Source organism: Salvelinus fontinalis, chromosome 34 (genome assembly GCF_029448725.1).
Source record: "Salvelinus fontinalis isolate EN_2023a chromosome 34, ASM2944872v1, whole genome shotgun sequence".
NCBI classification, from domain to species: Eukaryota; Metazoa; Chordata; class Actinopteri; order Salmoniformes; family Salmonidae; genus Salvelinus; species Salvelinus fontinalis.
In genome coordinates, this window is record NC_074698.1 from 35,449 (window position 1) to 57,119 (window position 21,671).

Genomic DNA, 21,671 nt, shown 5'->3' on the forward strand with positions numbered 1-21,671 from the left:
ATTCAATCTTAGCCCCATATTGACACTTTGCCTGTTTGATGGTTCGTCGCAGGGCATAGCAGGACTTCTTGTAAGCTTCCGGGTTAGAGTCCCGCACCTTGAAAGCGGCAGCTCTACCCTTTAGCTCAGTGCGAATGTTGCCTGTAATCCATGGCTTCTGGTTGTGGTATGTACATACAGTCACTGTGGGGACGACGTCCTCAATGCACTTATTGATAAAGCCAATGACTGATGTGGTGTACTCCTCAATGCCATCGGAAGAATCCCGGAACATGTTCTAGTCTGTGATAGCAAAACAGTTATGTAGTTTAGCATCTGCTTCGTATGAACACTTTTTTAGAGACCGAGTCACTGGTGCTTCCTGCTTTAATTTTTGCTTGTAAGCAGGAATCAGGAGGATAGAGTTGTGGTCGGATTTACCAAATGGAGGGCGAGGCGTGTGTGTGGAGTACAGGTGATCTATATTTTTTTCCCCTCTGGTTGCATATTTAACATGTTGATAGAAATTTGGTAGAACTGATTTAAGTTTCGTGCATTAAAGTCTCCGGCCACTAGGAGCGCCGCCTCTGGGTGAGTGGTTTCCTGTTTCCTTATTTCCTTATACAGTTGACAGAGTGCAGTCTTAGTGCCAGCATCTGTCTGTGGTGGTAAATAAACAGCCACAAAAAGTATAGCTGAAAACTTTCTAGGCAAGTAGTGTGTCCTGCAATTTATCACAATATACTCTACTTCAGGCGAGCAAAATCCAGAGACTTCCTTAGATTTCATGCACCAGCTGTTGTTTACAAATATGCACAGACTGTCACCCCTCGTTTTACCGGAGTGTGCTGTTCTATCTTGCCGGTGCAGCGTATATCCCACTAGCTGAATTTCCATGTCGTCATTCAGCCACGATTCCGTGAAACATAGGATTGTCATGACGTTGGCCTGTGGGTAAGGTTTATGACCCCCCCCCCCCCATAAATACCTTTGTTAAACATAGAGAGTCTGGGAACATCAAGCATGTGGGGGGAAAGGAACCATATTTCGGTAATAGAACTAGTTGAAAATGTGCATTGGTACTTAATGAATATGATGTTAATTCGGTTGTCAGCTGAGACATTATGACTGATGACAGGACGACATAAACTGTATCTGGGAAAGTCTACACATTATAGTTATCAGGTTCACATGGAATTGTTGTGCAATTCAAATGTTTAAATATAAAATTATTTGTGAAAAGATGAAATGTAATTTTAGCTTCCAAATGAGAGATTTGGGTTTTCATAAGGTTAGGGCTCTGCTAAATCAGTGGCCCGCCACTGTGAAGAGACACGAGTTATAAACTATGAAACACACCCTTCTCTCCCTCCACTATATGGCGAAAATGTAACCTCCTGTTCCGGGTACATTAGGATGACGGTCCGATGTCAGAAGGATTCAGATAATAACTACAGAACGAAGCCAACCTCAGCGTGAGCTTTGGTTGCGAATGGTATGAACTTTAAACTCTTATTCGCTACAGAAGTGATACCTCCTAGCCGTTGAGTTAGCAGCGGCTGCTGTAAACGTGGGCTAGGAGAGGACAGACAGAGTATCCTGTCTACCACACAACGACGACACTACAACGTTTCCCGTTCACCACCAGAGACACTCTTCAAAGGACGAAGGACTCTGTTGGGCAACACGGCCTTCCATCTACCACCAACCTATTGAAGCGCAGCTCAAAGTAAATATTTATTGCATTTTCCTTTTCCAAATGGGCGGTAATTTAGAATGCATAGGATACTGTATTTACGATAGCACAGCTTCTCCCTTTGTTCCTCAGTCTTCCCTCTCTTTCACTCAAACCCAACCCCCTTTCCTTTGTGTAACCAGCTGTCATATCTGCTCCGTCCGCTAGGGACGTTTTCCTTTATGACGTAATTTGTAATCAATGTATGGTTCATTCTGTGTATATGTAATTCTGTGTGATTAGCTAGGTATTTAGTAAATAAACAATTAAGCCCAATTTTGTATTGCTGATTCAACTTGTTAGCCAGGGTTCGTGAAGATAACCAAATTAAATGTAATTTACAACTTTCAGATGAGACTGAAATAAGGTGACGATTAATATTGACTGCTATTGATGTAAAATATTACTAGGTCTTTAAGAGTTTATTCTGAAGATAACTGCTCTATAAATATTATTTCGTGGTGCCCCAACTTTCTAGTTAATTACATTTGCATGATTAGCTCAATCAGGTAATATTAATTACAGAGAAAGGATTTTATAGAATAGCATGTCATGTCACTTAATCCGGCATAGCCAAAGACACGACAGGATATTACAGTTTTTGATGTCCCGTTGGTAGGATATTCGTGATCGTACCTCGTCTAATTTATTGTCCAATGATTGCACGTTGGCGTTGGCGACCAGCTCTTTGTCCTCTGTACCTGCGTCGCTTCCTCTTGCAAATAACGGGGATGTCGGCCCTGTGGGGTGTTTGGAGAATGTCTTGTGCGTCGGACTTGTTGTAGAAATAGTGTTATTTGGATAGTGTTATTTGTAGAGTGAAATTTCTCAAGTCTAAAGAAATAGGATGAATTCTGTTCTCCCTCAATCAAATCAAATCAAGTTTATTTTATATAGCCCTTCGTACATCAGCTAATATCTCGAAGTGCTGTACAGAAACCCAGCCTAAAACCCCAAACAGCAAGCAATGCAGGTGTAGAAGCACGGCGGCTAGGAAAAACTCCCTAGAAAGGCCAAAACCTAGGAAGAAACCTAGAGAGGAACCAGGCTATGAGGGGTGGCCAGTCCTCTTCTGGCTGTGCCGGGTGGAGATTATAACAGAACATGGCCAAGATGTTCAAAATGTTCATAAATGACCAGCATGGTCAAATAATAATCAGGAATACATGTCAGTTGGCTTTTCATAGCCGATCATTAAGAGTTTAAAACAGCAGGTCTGTGACAGGTAGCACGTCCGGTGGACAGGTCAGGGTTCCATAACCGCAGGCAGAACAGTTGAAACTTCAACAGCTTCATCTAATAAAGGCTCCTTCTGCTTTTAATCTATATATATTATCCAGTTTATTTAATCTATATATATTATCCAGTTTATTTCATCTCTATATATTATCCAGTTTATTTCATCTCTATATATTATCCAGTTTATTTTATTTATATATATTATCCAGTTTATTTAATATATATTATCCAGTTTATTTAATCTATATTATCCAGTTGATTTAATCTGTATATATTATCCAGTTGATTTAATCTATATATATTATCCAGTTGATTTAATCTATATATATTATCCAGTTGATTTAATCTATATATATTATCCAGTTTATTTAATCTATATATTATCCAGTTTATTTAATCTATATATATTATTCAGTTTATTGAATCTATATATATTATCCAGTTTATTTAATCTCTATATGTTATCCAGTTTATTTAATCTATATATATTATCCAGTTGAACTCATCTCTATATATTATCCAGTTTATTTAATCTATATATATATTATCCAGTTTATTTTGAAACTCAATCAGTTCCATCTTCTCCTCCCCCGAGAGGCTGGCTGGGGACCTCTGAGAAAGGCAAGTTATCTTAATGATAACCTTTTCCTCCTCAGCTCTTGTGGTCTTAGCAAAATTACTACCATATTTTCTAAGGTATTTGGACACCTCAAAATCAAAGAGCTCCCAGATGTTGCAATAAGATTTTTCTTCACAAGCCCTTTCCCAAACGTGTGAAAGCAGATCTTTAACCTCAAACTTAACTATATCATTATTTAATAACGAGCTATTTAGCTTCCAGTATGAAGCTCTACCAAGGTTAGTATAAGGGGTAAATATTTTGATATCAATATGCGAGGTGATTTTAGATCAGTCAGTCGGCAGTCGCCTGCAGTCATTTTGATGCTCTCCAACACTGCCTCTGTCTTCCATCTGCTCTTTTAAACAATCACTGAAACATGGAAATATGGCGGTGTGGGAACCTTAACCCTAACCATATCTATATATCTATACATCTATATATATATATACATATATATATACAAAGGTTAAATTGATACACACCTTTATAGGGTTAGGGTTAAGGTTCCCACACAGCCATATTTCAGTATATACAATTTATCGGTGATATGAAAGATAAGATCCTTATGCTTCTAAAACCTTACTGCAAGCGATGCTAGTTAATGTTTAGCCAAGCGTCAGGGCTCTTAGTAAATCCCCATACAGAATACGCCTTCGCCCAATAAGTCTTATGTGGGAGTCATGATGATCAAGGGCTTTTGGGGGACCATGAGTGGAGCTACAGGACATCCTAGCAGAGGGTGGCGTAATTTCTCACACAGCGGCGGTTTCAGGTTCCGCACACGGATGCACATTGGGTAGCGACTGTTGCTGAATGCGAACGGCTGCCATTTTGGTCTGAAATAACTAGGGTCTGTATTTCTTTGGCGCAATAATAAATGGTTTAACTTAGTAGATACAATAGCTTTTTGCTTTCAGTTTTGAGGCAAAATGCTTTCCGCAGCCCAGTTACTCGATGAGTTGATGGGTCGAGACAGAAACTTGGCCCCCGACGAGAAACGATGCAACGTACGCTGGGACCACGAGACCGTAAGTTAGCCACTTTGTTAGCTTTAGCCAGCTCGCTGGAAACAATTTCGTCCGGTTCTTGTTTTCAGTGAGTCGTTTTATAGGTAGGTAGCTAGCAAACTGACGTTGATATTGATGTGTTTGCGTAAACGTAATAACTGGCTACCTACATGATGCTCGCTAACTAACAGTATCCTAACTAGCTATAAACTAACGACCGCTAGGGTCGGGTGTTAGTTAGTTAGGTAAGTTAATGCGTTAGCTACAATTTAGGACAGCATGTTCTTCTCAGGCCCAACCCCCTGACCCACGAATCCGCATTCAACATTAAACTAACGACCAACACTGGCCCTGTACTATAGCTAGCTAGATAATGTTATATAATGAGTAACTTCGCCAACGACAACATACGAGTTTGCTAACGACGGCTAGCGACAGGTCCACTGACAACTGGGCTAGCTAGTTTGCTAAATAAAAACAAGTGGGTACTTTTAACGTTAGTTGCAGACATCAACATAATGTGAAACCCTAATGGAGACAAACTAGCTAGCTGCGAATTTCAGTCAATATTGACATTTGTATTGGCTCAAAGTTAGACATTAGCAAGCTTAGTAACCTTATGCTATGTCGTTGTCAATGTAACGTTAGCTAGTTAATCAAGTTGCATGAGTCTTGAGTCAAATCACATTTTATTGGTCGCATACACATATTTAGTAGCTGTTTTTGGCGGTGTAGCGAAATACTTGTGTTCCTAGCTCCAACAGTGCAGTAATATCTAACAATATACCCATCTAAAAAGTAATGTAACTTACAGTGCATTCGGAAAGTATTCAGACCCCTTTACTTTTTCCACATTGTTACATTACAGCATTATTCTAAAATCGATGCAATTGTTTCCCCCTCAATCTACACACAATACCCCAAAATATACATTTATTTTTTATTTTTGTGAAAATGTATTAACAATAAAAAAAAACGTACATTTACACAAGTATTCAGGGCTCCTGAGTGGCGCAGCGGTTTAAGGCACCGCATCTCAGTGCAAGAAGCGTCATTACAGTCCCTGGTTCGAATCCGGGCTGTATTACATCCGACTGTGATTGGGAGTCCTTTAGGGCGGCGCACAATTGGCCCAGCGTCGTCTAGGCCGTCATTGTAAATAAGAATTTGTTCTTAACTGACTTGCCTAGTTAAATTTAAAAAAAGTATTCAGACCCTTTGCCCAGTACTTTGTTGATGCACCTTTGGCAGCGATTACAGCCTCAAGTCTTCTTGGGTATGATGCTACAACCTGTATTTGGGGAGTTAATCCCTTCAATGCAGACCCTCTCAAGCGCTGTCCGGTTGGATGGAGAGCTTCACTGCACAGCTATTTTCAGGTCTCTCCAGAGATGTTTGATCGGGTTCAAGTCCGGGCTTTGGCTGGGCCACTTAAGGACATTCAGAAACTTGTCCTGAAGCCACTCCTGCGTCGTCTTGGCTGTGTGCTTAGGGTCGTTGTCCTGTTGGAAGGTGAACCTTCGCCCCAGTCTGAGGTCCTGAGCGCTCTGAAACTGAGCGGTGCCTGCTTTCCCCCAGACGTGACGCTTGGCATTCAGGCCAAAGATTTCATCAGACCAGAGGATCTTGTTTCTCATGGTCTGAGTTAGGGATGCACAATATATCGGTGAACATATCGGAATTGGACAATATTAGCTAAAAATGCCAATATCGGTATCGCCCGATGTATAGTTTCACACCGATGTTTAAAAACCGATGTCAAAGCTACCGTGCGTATCTATATAACAACATAATGAATTAATGACACCACGTAAAATGTTATGCAACACAGCATCCCTAACCGAGCCCACAATGTCTGCTGTGACATTTTCAGTGAGACAACTCAAAGGCAAAATCCATTAAAGCCAAGATAATGGAATTCATTGCCCTTGACAATCAACCGTTCTCTGTCGTGGGGGATGTTGGCTTTCGCCGTCTGGTTGAGCACCGGTACACACTACCAAGTGTGCTATTTTTCAGATGTTGTCCTACTGGAGTTACACAGTAATAGCGTCACTGCTATTAGCTTCACGACATACATAAACTTAGCAAAAAAAGAAACGTCCCCTTTTCAGGACCCTGTCTTTCAAAGATAATTCGTAAAAATCCAAATAACTTCACAGATCTTCATTGTAAAGGGTTTAAACACGGTTTCCCATGCTTGTTCAATGAACCATAAACAATTAATGAAGATGCTCCTGTGGAACGGTTGTTAAGACACTAAAACCTTACAGACAGTAGGCAATTAGGTCAGTTATGAGAACTGACTCTGAAAACACACAGAAAGATGCCCAGGGTCCCTGCTCATCTGTGTGAACGTGCCTTAGGCATGCTGCAAGGAGGCATGAGGACTGCAGATGTGGCCAGGGCAATAAATTGCAATGTCCGTACTGTGAGACGCCTAAGACAGCGCTACAGGGAGACAGGGCGGACAGTTGATCGTCCTCGCAGTGGCAGACCACGTGTAACAACACCTGCACAGGATCGGTACATCCAAACTTCACACCTGCGGGACAGGTACAAGATGGCAACAATTGCCCGAGTTAAACCAGGAACGCACAATCCCTCCATCAGTGCTCAGACTGTCCGCAATAGGCTGAGAGAGGCTGGACTGAGGGCTTGTAGGCCTGTTGTAAGGCAGGTCCTCACCAGACATCACAGGCAACAACATTGCCTATGGGCACAAACCCACCGTCGCTGGACCAGACAGGACTGGCAAAAAGTGCTCTTCACTGGCGAGTCGCGGTTTTGTCTCACCAGGGGTGATGGTCGGATTCGTGTTTATCGTCGAAGGAATGAGCGTTACAGCGAGGCCTGTACGCTTGAGCTGGATCAATTTGGAGGTGGAGGGTCCGTCATGGTCTGGGCCGGTGTGTCACAGCATCATCGGACTGAGCTTGTTGTCATTGCAGGCAATCTCAACGCTGTGCATTACAGGGAAGACATCCTCCTCCCTTATGTGGTACTCTTTCTGCATGCTCATCCTGACATGACCCTCCAGCAATGCAATGCCACCAGCCATACTGCTCATTCTGTGCGTGATTTCCTGCAAGACAGCAAAGTCAGTGTTCTGCCATGGCCAGCGAAGAGCACGCCTGGGACCTGTTGGATCGGAGTGTGAGGGCTAGGGCCATTCCCCCCAGAAATGTCCGGGAACTTGCAGGTCCCTTGGTGGAAGGGCGGGGTAACATCTCACAACAAGAACGCGCAATTATGGTGCAGTCCATGAGGAGGAGATGCACTGCAGTACTTAATGCAGCGGATGTCCCCCCCTTTGTTCAGGGACACATTATTTAATTTCTGTTAGTCACATGTCTTTTGAACTTGTTCAGTTTATGTCTCAGTAATTGAAGCTTATGTTCATACAAATATTTACACATGTTAAGTTTGCTGAAAATAAACGCAGTTGACAGTGAGAGAACATTTTTTGTTGTTGCTGAGTTTACTATGGAACACCGTTTGGGTGTTTGCGTGTCAAAAAAGATACAGTAACACAGTCAAAGCAGTACAAAAGAGTCTGCAAACACCGGCCACGAACGATGTGTTTACAATACCGCGTTGGTAATAAAGCATCATTTGTTCGGCCGCAGCTTCTGGGGTACCTAGCTAGTACCAATACATCCAGCCTGAAAACAATGACCAGTAGAAACTGTGGTCATTTTTATTATTCTTAGCAATGATTTAGGAATCCTTGTAAGTATTAGCTAGGTTGCCACTTGTTGTTCACCTATTGAAAATGAACATCAGTTCATGAAGAAAGGAAATAGCCAGCCAACTGCTTAACCCTGTTGCCAAAGCTAACATTGTAAGCAGCCAGCTAGCTTCAGTAAGGCTTGACCGGAATGTGTTGTGAAGCTAGCTACAATAAGGATTAGGCACACGAGTGGAATTTGCAGTATGCCTTCAAAATAAAAGTATGCAATTGAAAGTGATTCAAATGAAAACAATAGTAAAATTATGCCATATTTTTATTTGAAGGCTAACCTCAAATTCAACTATTGTGCCTAATCCTTATTGTGGCTAGAATCACATAGATGGGTCCGACCACCATTAATCAAGTAAGAACTGTCTTATTTTTAATTGTCCAGCACTGTAGATGCGCAATAAATATTTACCAGTGCTCATAGCATGCGTATGGATGAATCGTTATGACATATGAAATACGAGTGATAGAGTAATCAATGTGTAAAAACTATGCAAAAAATTTATGAACCCGTTAAATTATTAGTCATATTCAGATGCTGATTGGTCAACAAGCTTATTTGACACGTCAAATAGTGTTATTTGACACTTATCTTTTTTGACACGTAAAGACCCAAACGGCGTTCCATAGAAATCCTGGTTGAGAATGAAACAACTGAAGAAATTAACGACGAAACAGCACAGCAAGTAAGTGAAATATATTTTTTTGATGATGTTTTACTGGTAGTGGGGGCATACGTAAATGCCAACAATATAATTATGGTATGTGTGTGTAACCTTTATTGAACTAGGCAAGTCAGTTAAGAACAAATTCTTATTTACAATGACGGCCTACCCCGGCCAAACCCGGACGACGCTGTGCCAACTGTGCGCTGCTCTATGGGACTCCCAATCACGGCCGGATGTGATACAGCCTGGATTCGAACCAGGGACTGTAGTGACGCCTCTTGCACTGAGATGCAGTGCCTTAGACCGCTGCGTCCATGTGTGTGCTAACTATTTAACTGTACTAGAATGCTTAAAAGCCTACAACATTTTTAAAGTGTCTGTTATCGGTATTGTTTTATTTGACACGGAAAATATCGGATATTGGTGTCAGCCAAAAATGTCATATCGTTACATCAGTATGAGTCCTTTAGGTACCTTTTAGCAAACTCCAAACGGGTTGTCATGTGTCTTTTACTGTGGAGTGGCTTTCGTCTGGCCACTCTATCATAAAGGCCTGATTGGTGGAGTGCTGTAGAGATGGTTGGCCTGGAAGGAACTCTGGAGCTCTGTCGGTGACCATCCGGTTATTGGACACCTCCCTGACCAAGGCCCTTCTCCCCCGACTGCTCAGTTTGGCCTCAGCGGCCAGCTCTAGGAAGAGTCTTGGTGGTTCCAGACTTCATCCATTTAAGAATGGAGGCCACTGTTCTTGGGGACCTTCAATGCTGCAGACATTTTTTGGTACACTTCCCCAGATCTGTGCCTCGACACTCCTGTCCCGGAGCTCTACGGACAATTCCTTTGACCTCCTGGCTTGGTTTTTGCTCTGAAATGCACTGTCAACTGTGGGACCTTATATAGACAGCTGTGTGCTTATCCAAATCATGTCCAATTAATTGAATTTACCACAGGTGGACTCCAATCACATTGTAGAAACAGCTCACAGATGATCAATGGAAACCGGATGCAACTGAGCTCAATTTTTTGTCTCATAGCGAAGGGTCTGAATACTTATTTAAATAAGGTATTTCTGTTTTTTGTGTATTTTTATGCAACATTTTCTAAACCTGTTTTTGCTTTGTCATTGTGGTATTGTGTGTAGATTGAGAGGATTTTCTGTTCATTTAATCCATTTTAGAATAAGGCTGTAACGTTACAAAATGTGAAAAAAGTGAAGGGGTCTGAGTACTTTCCGAACGCACTGTATGTGTGTATAATGGGCCAAATGGTTACCTCTAAAAAGATTAGAATTGGCATTATTACCAAAGCAAAGGTCACTAGCTACTAATCTTGTTCATCAATGGGATTAGGCTAATCAATGTTTGAAGATGGATGTTTGATAGAAGATCCATGTTGCATTTCGCAACCAGTTTGCAAGCAACATTTTTGTCAGGCCCGGCATTGAAGAGGTTTTGGGTTTTGTAGCTTCAGTATTTCCTAAAATCATGCAACTGTTGGCTCACTAATGACGTGGCTCATCTTTTCTCCCTTCCCTTGCAGACCTGTAAGTACTATCTCTGTGGATTCTGCCCTGCAGAATTATTCACAAACACCCGGTCTGACTTGGGTCCCTGTGAAAAAATCCACGATGAAAACCTTAGGAAAATGTAAGTTTGACCTTTTCCACCCCATCACTTTTTGTTGTTTGTGTTATAATTAAGCAATAAGGCCCGAGGGGGTGTGGCATATTGTGAATATAGCAAGTCTTACGTCTGTTCTTATGGACGACACAACGCAGAGTTCCTGGATACAGCCCGTGCCATGGTATATTGGCCATATACCACACCCCCTCAGGCCTTATTGCTATTATAAACTGGTTATGAATGTTATATTGGCCATATACCACACCCCCTCAGGCCGTATTGCAATTATACACTGGTTATGAATGTTATATTGGCCATATACCACACCCCCTCAGGCCTTATTGCTATTATAAACTGGTTATGAATGTTATATTGGCCATATACCATACCCCCTCAGGCCTTATTGCTATTATAAACTGGTTACCAATTTAATTAGAAAAGTAAACAGGTAATTTTGTATTATACCTGTGGTATATTTAAGCAATAAGGCCTGGGGAGTGTGGTATATGGACAATATACCATGACTAAGGGCTGCTGTTAAACTAATATCACATGTCTATAGCGTATAACAGGTGAATAACTCCCTTTTCATCCCTATGTGCACCAGGTATGAGAAGAGCTCCCGGTTCATGAAGGAGGGCTATGAGAGGGACTTCCTGCGCTACCTGCAGTCTCTCCTGGCCGAGGTGGAGAGGAGGATCCGCAGGGGCCACGCCCGTCTGGCCCTGTCGCAGGCCCAGCAGGCCGCAGGAGTAAGAATACATAAAGATTTACTCAGTCAATGCCCATAGGTCGCCGCTATAGAGAACACAGAACTCAACAAGCCAACCCTTGTAATCGGTTTGTCATGTTAATCAATGTTGTTAGATTATGCTGACTGGACCTTCTCTTTCTCCAGCAGGGGCCTGGTGGTCCTGTGGGGAAGAACGAGGAGAAAGCTACAGTCCTGACAGAGAAGATCGAGGACCTAGTCATGCAGGTGAGCTGCCTGGGTTTACCAAAACATTACATTCTACCATCGAACACAATTACAGTTGAAGTCAGAAGTTTACATACACTTAGGTTGTAGTCAAAATTTGTTTTTCAGCCACTCCACAAATTTCTTGTTAACAAACTATAGTTTTGGGAAGTCGGTTAGGACATCTACTTTGTGCATGACACAAGTCATTTTTCCAACAATTGTTTACAGACAGATTATTTCACTTATAATTCACTGTATCACAATTCCAGTGGGTCAGAGGTTTACATACACTAAGTTGACTGTGCCTTTAAACAGCTTGGAAAATTCCAGAAAATGGTGTCATGGCTTTAGAAGCTTCTGATAAGCTAATTGACATCATTTGAGTCAATTGGAGGTATACCTGTGGATGTATTTCAAGGCCTACCTTCAAACTCAGTGCCTTATTGCTTGACATCATGGGAAAATCAAAAGACATCAGCCAAGACCTCAGAAAAAGAATTGTAGACCTTCACAAGTCTGGTTCATCCATGGGAGCAATTTCCAAACGCCTGAAGGTACCATGTTCATCTGTACAAACAATAGTACGCAACTATAAACATGGGACCACGCAGCTGTCATACCGCTCAGGAAGGAGACGCGTTCTGTCTCCTAGAGATGAACGTACTTTGGTGCAAATCAATCCCAGAACATCAGCACAGGAAGTTGTGAAGATGCTGCAGGTAACGTGTACAAAAGTATCTATATCCACAGTCAGACAAGTCCTATATCGACATAACCTGAAAGGCTGCTCAGCAAGGAAGAAGCCACTGCTCCAAAAACCCCATAAAAAAGGCAGACTACGGTTTGCAACTGCACATGGTGACAAGGATCTTACTTTTTGGAGAAATGTCCTCTGGTCTGATGAAACAAAAATAGAACTCTTTGGCCATAATGACTGTTATGTTTGGAGGAAAAGGGGGAGGCTTGCAAGCCAAAGAACACCATCCCAACCTTGAAGCATGGGGGTGGCAGCGTTGTGTGGGTGCTTTGCTGCAGGAGGGACTGGTGCACTTCACAAAATAGATGGCATCATGAGGCAGAAAAATGATGTTGCTTCAATATATCCACATCTCAAGACATCAGTCAGGAAGTTAAAGCTTGGTCGCAAATGGGTCTTTTCAAATGGACAATGACCCCAAGCATACTTCCAAAGTCGTGGCAGAATGGCTTAAGGACAACAAAGTCAAGGTATTGGAATGGCCATCACAATGCCCTGACCTCAATCCTATAGATAATTTGTGTGCATAACCGAAAAAGCGTGTGAGCACGGAGGCCTACAAACCTGACTCAGTTACACCAGCTCTGTCAGGAGGAATGGGCCAAAATTCACCCAACTTATTGTGGGAAGCTTGTGGAAGGCTACCTGCAACGTTTGACCCAAGTTAAACAATTTAAAGGCAATACACTCAATTAGTATTTGGTAGCATCTAAACTTCTGACCCACTGGGAATGTGATGAAAGAAATATGTGCTGAAATAAATAATTCTCTCTCTTATTATTCTGACATTTCACATTCTTAAAATAAAGTGGTGATCCTAACTGACCTAAGACAGGGAACGTTTACTAGGATTAAATGTCAGTAATTGTGAAAAACAGAGTTTAAATGTATTTGGCTAAGGTGTATGTAAACTTCCGACTTCAAATGTACATGGACCCTACACTACCGTTCAAAAGTTTGGGGTCCTTGTTTTTGAAAGACAACCACATTTTTGTCCATTAAAATTACATAAAATTGGTCAAATATATTGTAGACATGGTTTGCTTTTATTTTTTCTTTCAAAAACAAGGACATTTCTAAGTGACCCCAAACTTTTGAACTGTAGTGTACATGCATCCGTCATGTGAAGACCTACATTCATGCAGGACACATACTCTGGAGTGAGTAAGTTGTTTTCTATGTCAACAAAGTTTCCGTTTGTATGTGCTGTGTACAGATCGAGGAGTTGGGCTCTGAGGGCAGAGTGGAGGAGGCCCAGGGGATGATGAAACTTGTGGAACAGCTAAAGGATGAGAGAGAGCTGCTCAGCTCCACCCCCTCTGTGAGTTACTCCCAGTTCTTTCTCACTCCATCAGCATTGAGATCAACTCCGTTGTCTATTTAGTAAGCCTTTTGTATGAATTCAATACCGTGAATTAAACCTGAGGATGAGACATTTTTTGGTTGAAAGCGCTGTACTTGTAAAACTAAAAGTCATCCTGATTGATTCCAGACGATTGAGACCTTTGCGGCCCAGGAGAAACAGATGGAGGTGTGTGAGGTGTGCGGGGCATTCCTCATTGTGGGAGACGCCCAGTCCCGGGTGGATGACCACCTGATGGGCAAGCAGCACATGGGCTACGCCAAGATCAAGTCCACTGTGGAGGAGCTCAAGGTAAGTCCTTAGGTTTGAAGGATTGTTCACTCCCAAGTCAATGTTTGTTTGTCAAGATTCCATATATGTAATTTGTTGTACTGTATGCTTTAATACCCATGAAAAGGAAGTATCATTTTATCATTTTGACTGTTGCTGTTTTGAAAGACCAGTATGTTGATATTGCTGATGCAGAAAAACATTCAGTCATATAATTGAATTGTTGGTGGTAAGTCATGAATGAATGATTTTCTGTTAAGGAGAAGTTAAATCGGCGATCCGAAGACCCCGCCGGAGAAGACAAAGGAGAGCTAGAAAGCAAGGACTGGGAGCGTGAGAGGGAGGAGAGGGAGACTAAGCGCAAGTTCGAAGAGGAGGAGAAAGAGAAGGAGAAGGAGAAAGAGCGTGAAAAGGAGAAGGAGAAAGAGAGGGAGCGAGTGAAGGAGCGGGAGCGAGAGAGGGAGAAGAGAGGAAGGAGGAGCCACTCGAACAGCCGCCACTCCAGCCGAGCGTCGGACCGTAAGAAGAGTCGTTCCCGGGAACGCCGGCGGTCCAGGAGCAAGGAGAGGGAGCGCAAACGTAGCAGGTACTGTAGTGTATGGCACGTAGACTAGTACTGTATGGCACGTAGACTAGTAGTATATGGCACGTAGACTAGTAGTGTATGGCACGTAGACTAGTACTGTATGGCACGTAGACTAGTAGTATATGGCACGTAGACTAGTAGTGTATGGCACGTAGACTAGTAGTGTATGGCACGTAGACTAGTAGTATATGGCACGTAGACTAGTAGTGTATGGCACGTAGACTAGTAGTGTATGGCACGTAGACTAGTAGTGTATGGCACGTAGACTAGTAGTGTATGGCACGTAGACTAGTAGTATATGGCACGTAGACTAGTAGTATATGGCACGTAGACTAGTAGTATATGGCACGTAGACTAGTAGTGTATGGCACGTAGACTAGTAGTGTATGGCACGTAGACTAGTAGTATATGGCACGTAGACTAGTAGTGTATGGCACGTAGACTAGTAGTGTATGGCACGTAGACTAGTAGTGTATGGCACGTAGACTAGTACTGTATGGCACGTAGACTAGTAGTATATGGCACGTAGACTAGTAGTGTATGGCACGTAGACTAGTAGTGTATGGCACGTAGACTAGTAGTATATGGCACGTAGACTAGTAGTGTATGGCACGTAGACTAGTAGTGTATGGCACGTAGACTAGTAGTGTATGGCACGTAGACTAGTAGTGTATGGCACGTAGACTAGTAGTATATGGCACGTAGACTAGTAGTGTATGGCACGTAGACTAGTAGTGTATGGCACGTAGACTAGTAGTGTATGGCACGTAGACTAGTAGTGTATGGCACGTAGACTAGTAGTATATGGCACGTAGACTAGTAGTGTATGGCACGTAGACTAGTAGTGTATGGCACGTAGACTAGTAGTGTATGGCACGTAGACTAGTAGTGTATGGCACGTAGACTAGTAGTGTATGGCACGTAGACTAGTAGTATATGGCACGTAGACTAGTAGTGTATGGCACGTAGACTAGTAGTGTATGGCACGTAGACTAGTAGTGTATGGCACGTAGACTAGTAGTGTATGGCACGTAGACTAGTAGTGTATGGCACGTAGACTAGTAGTGTATGGCACGTAGACTAGTAGTGTATGGCACGTAGACTAGTAGTGTATGGCACGTAGACTAGTAGTGTATGGCACGTAGACTAGTAGTGTATGGCACGTAGACTAGTAGTGTATGGCACGTAGACTAGTAGTGTATGGCACGTAGACTAGTAGTGTATGGCTGATTCACACTATAGGCCGACCCCCAACTGTATTGTGCTGGCTCGTTCATTTTCCTTTCAAATGGTCTTTTCCCGCACGGTCCCAGCAACTTTGGTGGATGCTTAACCCATAAGAGTCTAAGCCGGGGGAGGGGGTCTACTAAGCGATAAGGAATTGTGTTAAGGTCATACCAAAGATCATTTTGCTATTTGATCTGGTATTTTAAGACCCCTTGTATCACACTTTTTTTTAATGTTAAACGTATTTGATTTAAACATTTTTGGGCCTTACTGCTATTAGCCTATACAAACGCATTGAATAACAGATTCATTACATGGAACAACAAATAGTCCCAAAAAGACATCTAAAGGAAGTTTGTTCTGAAGTGTCTGTCCTACATCTGACAGATAATTTTATTTTGAAACATGTATTTAACCCCATATTTTTGCCAATTAACAGTCTCCATATATATTTCCATAAGACCAGTCTTGAGGCCTGTGGGCGTCTTAGAGCAGAACAACAGACATGTTCCTGAGAGTCTCACCTTCACATATTAGTGTGTAGCCCAAACTGTTTGGACGCTACAGACAGAAGTCGGCAGATTGGCTGTAATGACTTCTGATGAGTCCCAAGACGCTTGTGGGGATCGTAGAGCAAAACGGAGAACACCGTGTTCATGCCAGTCTCATCTTTCCATAGAGGGTTCATAATAGTTCGGACGCTACAGATGATTCTGTGAGAAGACCGATTTTTCGGGATGTCTCATGGTCTGACAAACACCGCTCTAGCTCTTTCACCGCAGATGCGGAAGTGTTACGTAGGCGGATGCAGTGGATTGAGACACATCCATTGCAAAACCAAAATATTTTTACCTTAATCTGAAATATTTTGATGGAGATATTATTGTAAATAGTTTTCCGCGGGGTGCGGACATCGACCTTAGGGGGTTAATCAGCCCAGTACAGCTCTGCCTGGCCCTATAATGTTAATCAGGGATCACAGTTCATGTGTTTGTGAAAATCTCTTGTTGAAAGTTCCACTGCTCTGCTCTTGAGTCTGTAATGGATTAACATGTTCCTGTGTCCGGTGTTTTTCCACACAAGCCGGGACAGGGACCGGGAGAGGCGGCGCAGCCGGGAGCGTTCGGACAGGAAACGCCGCTCCCGCAGCCGGGAGAGGAAGAAGTCCCGCAGCTCAGAGCGCAAGTCTCACCGCCACCGGAGCCGCAGCCGGGACAAGGACAGGACGTCCAGAGACAAAGGTGAGACATGGGACAGGTTGGCACATTCAAACACATTTAGAATAATCACAACTCAGATCTTGCAGGTTTCTTGCAGCAATAGCAGGTTTTTTCTCTGAATCTAAAAGGGGCTTAGGTGGTGGGCGTGGCAATGGGCGCGGTCCATCTGTCGGCGTGGTTGAATTTTAGAGGCGGTGTAGATAAATGTTTGAATTTAAGTGAATTGATTAGTTATACAAATTTCCCCATTGAGCTGTGAGAAAATGTTTGATTTAAAGCTAATTTCCTGCAATTCTATTCATCTTGCCATGGCTAATGCTGTGTTCTTTTACTCAAACATAAAATCAATACTGCTAAATTCATCTTTTTGTTCAATTCTCCTCAACTGTCTAGCTTTTCTTTTGGTGATTGTTAGATCTCAAAATCTATAATTAAAAAAATATATATTTTCCATTATTTATTCTAAATACTTTATATCTGGTTTGTCGTTTAAGTTTACACTGAAAGTGGTTTCCATCACTAAAATGTATAAAATATACTTTTTTACACTGTTTGGTTTAGTGACTCCACACTTGTGATTGAGCTGGTGATGCAACAACATTTGGACCATAATGGTCCCTACTGAATTCACAAGTGTGATCTGAAGTGTGTCCTACTCTACAAGTCTTTGTCATGACTCTGTTTCCTACCTCCATCCCTCCCAGAGCGTAAGGAGCCGGAGGAGAGGAGGAGCAGCTCCAAGAAGGACGAGGTGTTAAAGGAAGACAAGCCTTCCTCTGACGTGGCCAAGCCTGGGCCTGTGGAGGCTGAGGCTCCTGCCTCCACTCTGGGCCTGGCCCTTCTGGCCAGGGTCAACGGGGCTGCTCAAGACGACCTCCATTCTGAAGGTGACACTCAGTCCAATTAAAACTGATCTGATAGGACCTCAGATCAGGCTCAGGTAAGTGCGCCCTCCCCCGTCATCCTGGCTCTCAAAACACACACCCCTCCCCCATCTTCCCTCTCAAACCTCCCCCTCCTGTTCTCCTCTCCCCCCGTTTACTTTCAGTTCTATTGCCTTTGATTTGTATGTTGTATCTTTATCCTGTTGTTTTGGATATAGTGCATCGTAAGTATGCACTGAAGATGGAGCTAGACCGATGATGAGAGAAGAAGGTAGAAACAGAGGTCACAAAGTCCAGAGGGAAAGACCAGTGTAGCCCTGAAAAACATACCTGGAGGTACCCCTCGTTTTGTATCGGTTATATACATGCATACATATTATATATCTCTATTTTGTCTATTGGACAAAAATCTCTTCCAAATTTAAATCCAAGCATTTCTTTCTGCCTGTATTGCCTCTTGTATATATTTTTTCTCTGCAGTGATGGTGGCAGTAACCATGTCTTTTCATTTGTCGATTTTCATAGCCTATATTGAACGTATTAAAGTGACTGTCTAGATATGTGGACATGTATCCACACATAGACACACTGCATTTTACAGATACTTTTAAAAGTAAAGTGAAGCTATATATGGAAGGATCCGTACTATTTCTTTGACCTACTGAATGCACAGTCTAAAACCATTTTTTTCTCCCACTGCCATGGATATTGTGTTCTATATACAGCCCTCTGTTCTCTGATATGCATTGTATTGTAACACAGTGTGTTGGTTAGCATTGGGCTGATGATGGAAGGGTAGGGGTTAATGAATGATTGCAGCTGACTTCCATACCTCACACAGCGTTGGTGTTGAGTGAGTGAGCGACCTCATGAAAGAAAAAGGCAAATTAATAAACCCTCAAGGATCAAACTGTCAAACTATTCAGGTACTCACCCAGGTACTCCTTTCTCTACCCACATCCATTTCTACTGAATGCTGTTACCTGTGAGCCTACTGCTCTTTATCATGACTAAAGCTTGATGTGTATTGTTTTTGTTTCTCCTTTGTTTTTTTCATCTTTTAAAGGTGTTTTTGTGCAGTATTTATCAGGAAGTGATGATAAGAGGTACATGTCAACTTGTTTGATATCCTCCAGCTGTCTAGTTTAATTAGATTTGATGTGAACCTGCCTTTCAAGACTTCATTGACTTTGAAAGTGTATCAATTTATATTATTTACATGCTGTTGAGTGAAAACACTTAATTTTGACCCATGTTTGATATCGATGCTTATATCGATATCATCCAACTAACATTCCTCAGTTTAGGTTTGTCTACAGTTCATTTTATGGTAAAGGGGATATCAAGCAGGTTCCATAATCTCAAAATAGGATGGTTAAAACTTTTAAAGTTGAGTTCTATTGCCTTATACTGTGTCCCAAACTGAGTGTGAAGAGCAGGGCGGCCATCGTCAGCTAATGTCCACTAACATTAAAGAGCTGTTGGAGAAACGTCCACAAAATGCCAGGATGATCCCTGCTCCAAAAATGCAATTTAGTTTTCCCCAACGTTTGCAAGTGTTAGTTTTAGTTTATTTTCCAGTTCGTTAGATTAGTTACCATTCCTCTGTGACATGTCTGTATGGGGATTTCTATTAATGAGAAATATCTGTATGTATAGTTGATAACAGCTTGTGGCTGCTACAAGCTGTGTTACCAGGATCTTTGCTAATGTGTCACCTCTTTGACCGTTTGTGCACCCCAGGGGACGCTGGGAAATCTGGAGGAGGAAGATCTGAAGACCACCTGTCGCTCCACCCTGAACCTGTCTCTGCGCTGCTTAAAACAAGGTGAACCACAGATGTAGTGGCTTATTAAAACAACTGTGACATCTACATCACAACAAAAGACACGTGTGTAAAGGTGCCCTCTGTTGTCCTCCTGTTTTTGTTTTTTGAAGATCACATTTTTAGCGCAGGACCAGACATTCTTCATTCAGTTTTACGTTGTATTTCTTTCCTTCATCGTTTCTGAAATAAAGGACCTTGTCTAGTAGCTGCTGAGGCTGAATGATACATTAAGGCTTTTATCTATGTTCTGTTTCTCATGCAGTTTTTATGACAAGTAAATTGTTTTGGTTTGTAATGTCAGGTTTCCACGATTTGACTTTTTTGGGGAAAATTAGTTGTAATATCAGTTCGAGAAGTGTTTGTACAATGTTAGTCAGGAGCATCTCTCTCTTCTCTCTCCTTCCCACCCACCAGATCTCATACCCACTGACTGATCTCTCTAGCCCCTTACTGTAAAATATAGTGAGATTTAATTGAGCTTTTTTTGTTTTGATTTTAAAACTTGTTCATCTTGATCAATAAAAAGAGAGCTTGAATGATGTCTGTGGATTTGTTTGACTCTTGTGTTAGGAGTGCTGATTTAGGGTCAATTTAGCCTTTTTAAGTCCTAAATAAGAGGTCAGGATCAGTTCCAGCAAATCAGCATTTCTACTCTGAGATGCTTGGTGAATACAGACCCCGGCTCATTAGAATCTACTTCCGAGGATGAGCCCCACTGGCCCTGTATAAAACCCAGAGATTTTCATTAATCAACGGTAGCTGACTCACTCCATCTTTCTCTTTCACTTGCTCTCAGTCTTTTTGGGGCAGCAGGTGGCGCAGTGTTTAAGCAACTGACTTGGTATTCCCTGTCTACCATCCAGCATCAAGATAGGAGCTAGATAACTGAGGGTGTTTGGTCTGATTATGGTCCTAATAAGGATGCCTTACCACCCTCTCGCTCTTCCCTGGATCACACTTTAGGGCCGTCATGAACCCCACTGTGCTGGCTCAGATATTGTCTTTTCACACTCCTTTCCAGCACGGTTCCAGCAACTATAGTGAATGCGTAACCAGGCAGCCCAGTAGCCTACAGTTTGGCTTGGCTTAGTCGCGCCTTTTTTATTAGTGTGATTTCGGCTTTTCAGTCTCAGAACTGACCTTGTCAACCCAGCAGGCAATTAGACAACGCAGCGGGTGTTTCCAGACCTGATCAGAGCAGTGTAATTAATAATTAAGGCTGGTGGGGTCAGTGTACAGGCTGGATTTGTGCCTGCCTCCTGTGGCTGGTCTGAGTGAGCATTGGAGCCCAGCCAAATGCTTTAGGATTAGTGCCACGGTCTAAGTGATTGTACTGGGTGTAGACTGCACCTGCCTCTTCCAGAGGGGAATTGGGTCTAGGGCTTGGAGTTTTCCTAGGGCTTGGAATTTTCCCAGGCCGGGTCTTGTGTTCAGAAGGAACGTCTTAGCTCGACTGATGATAAATCGTGATTAGAGCCAAAAGGTTTCCCTAACCAAGTGACCTGCAGGCTATAAAGTATTAGCAATTAAGAATATTTGATGAAACATTTCAAAACCATACCTGATAAAACCATTGCTATCAGTGTTAAATGATAGTGTAATCACAGAGACAAGGGCCGGAATCATAAACTCAGCAAAAAAAGAAACGTCCCTTTTTCAGGATCCTGACTTTCAAAGAAAATTTGTAAAAATCCAAATAACTTAACATATCTTCATTGTAAAGGGTTTAAACACTTTCCCATGCTTGTTCAATTAACCATAAACAATTAATGAACATGCACCTGTGGAACGGTCGTTAAGACACTAACAGCTTACAGAAGGTAGGCAATTAAGGTCAGTTATGAAAACTTAGGACACTAAAGAGGCCTTTCTACTGATTCTGAAAAACACCAAAAGAAAGATGCCCAGGGTCCCTGCTCATCTGTGTGAACGTGCCTTAGGCATGCTGCAAGGAGGCATGC

The 21,671-nt window shown here is 42.4% G+C and overlaps 1 protein-coding gene across 3 annotated transcripts; it reads left to right on the plus strand.

Annotated features, from left to right (window-relative positions):
* Positions 1 to 4,331: 4,331 nt before the first annotated feature.
* Positions 4,332 to 20,249, plus strand: luc7l3 (LUC7-like 3 pre-mRNA splicing factor). Of its 3 annotated transcripts, XM_055896811.1 has the most exons (10): positions 4,333 to 4,603; positions 10,532 to 10,638; positions 11,222 to 11,366; positions 11,513 to 11,593; positions 13,549 to 13,653; positions 13,825 to 13,986; positions 14,226 to 14,551; positions 16,862 to 17,019; positions 17,703 to 17,938; positions 19,626 to 20,249. In XM_055896811.1, exons 1-9 carry the CDS (start codon positions 4,505 to 4,507, stop codon positions 17,903 to 17,905), a joined length of 1,386 nt encoding a protein of 461 aa, XP_055752786.1. In that variant the 5' UTR covers positions 4,333 to 4,504; the 3' UTR covers positions 17,906 to 17,938; positions 19,626 to 20,249. The 3 variants fall into 3 exon arrangements, with proteins under 3 accessions (XP_055752785.1, XP_055752787.1, XP_055752786.1); XM_055896810.1 differs by having other exon boundaries at positions 4,332 to 4,603; positions 17,703 to 20,249; XM_055896812.1 differs by having other exon boundaries at positions 4,332 to 4,603; positions 14,229 to 14,551; positions 17,703 to 20,249.
* Positions 20,250 to 21,671: the final 1,422 nt, after the last annotated feature.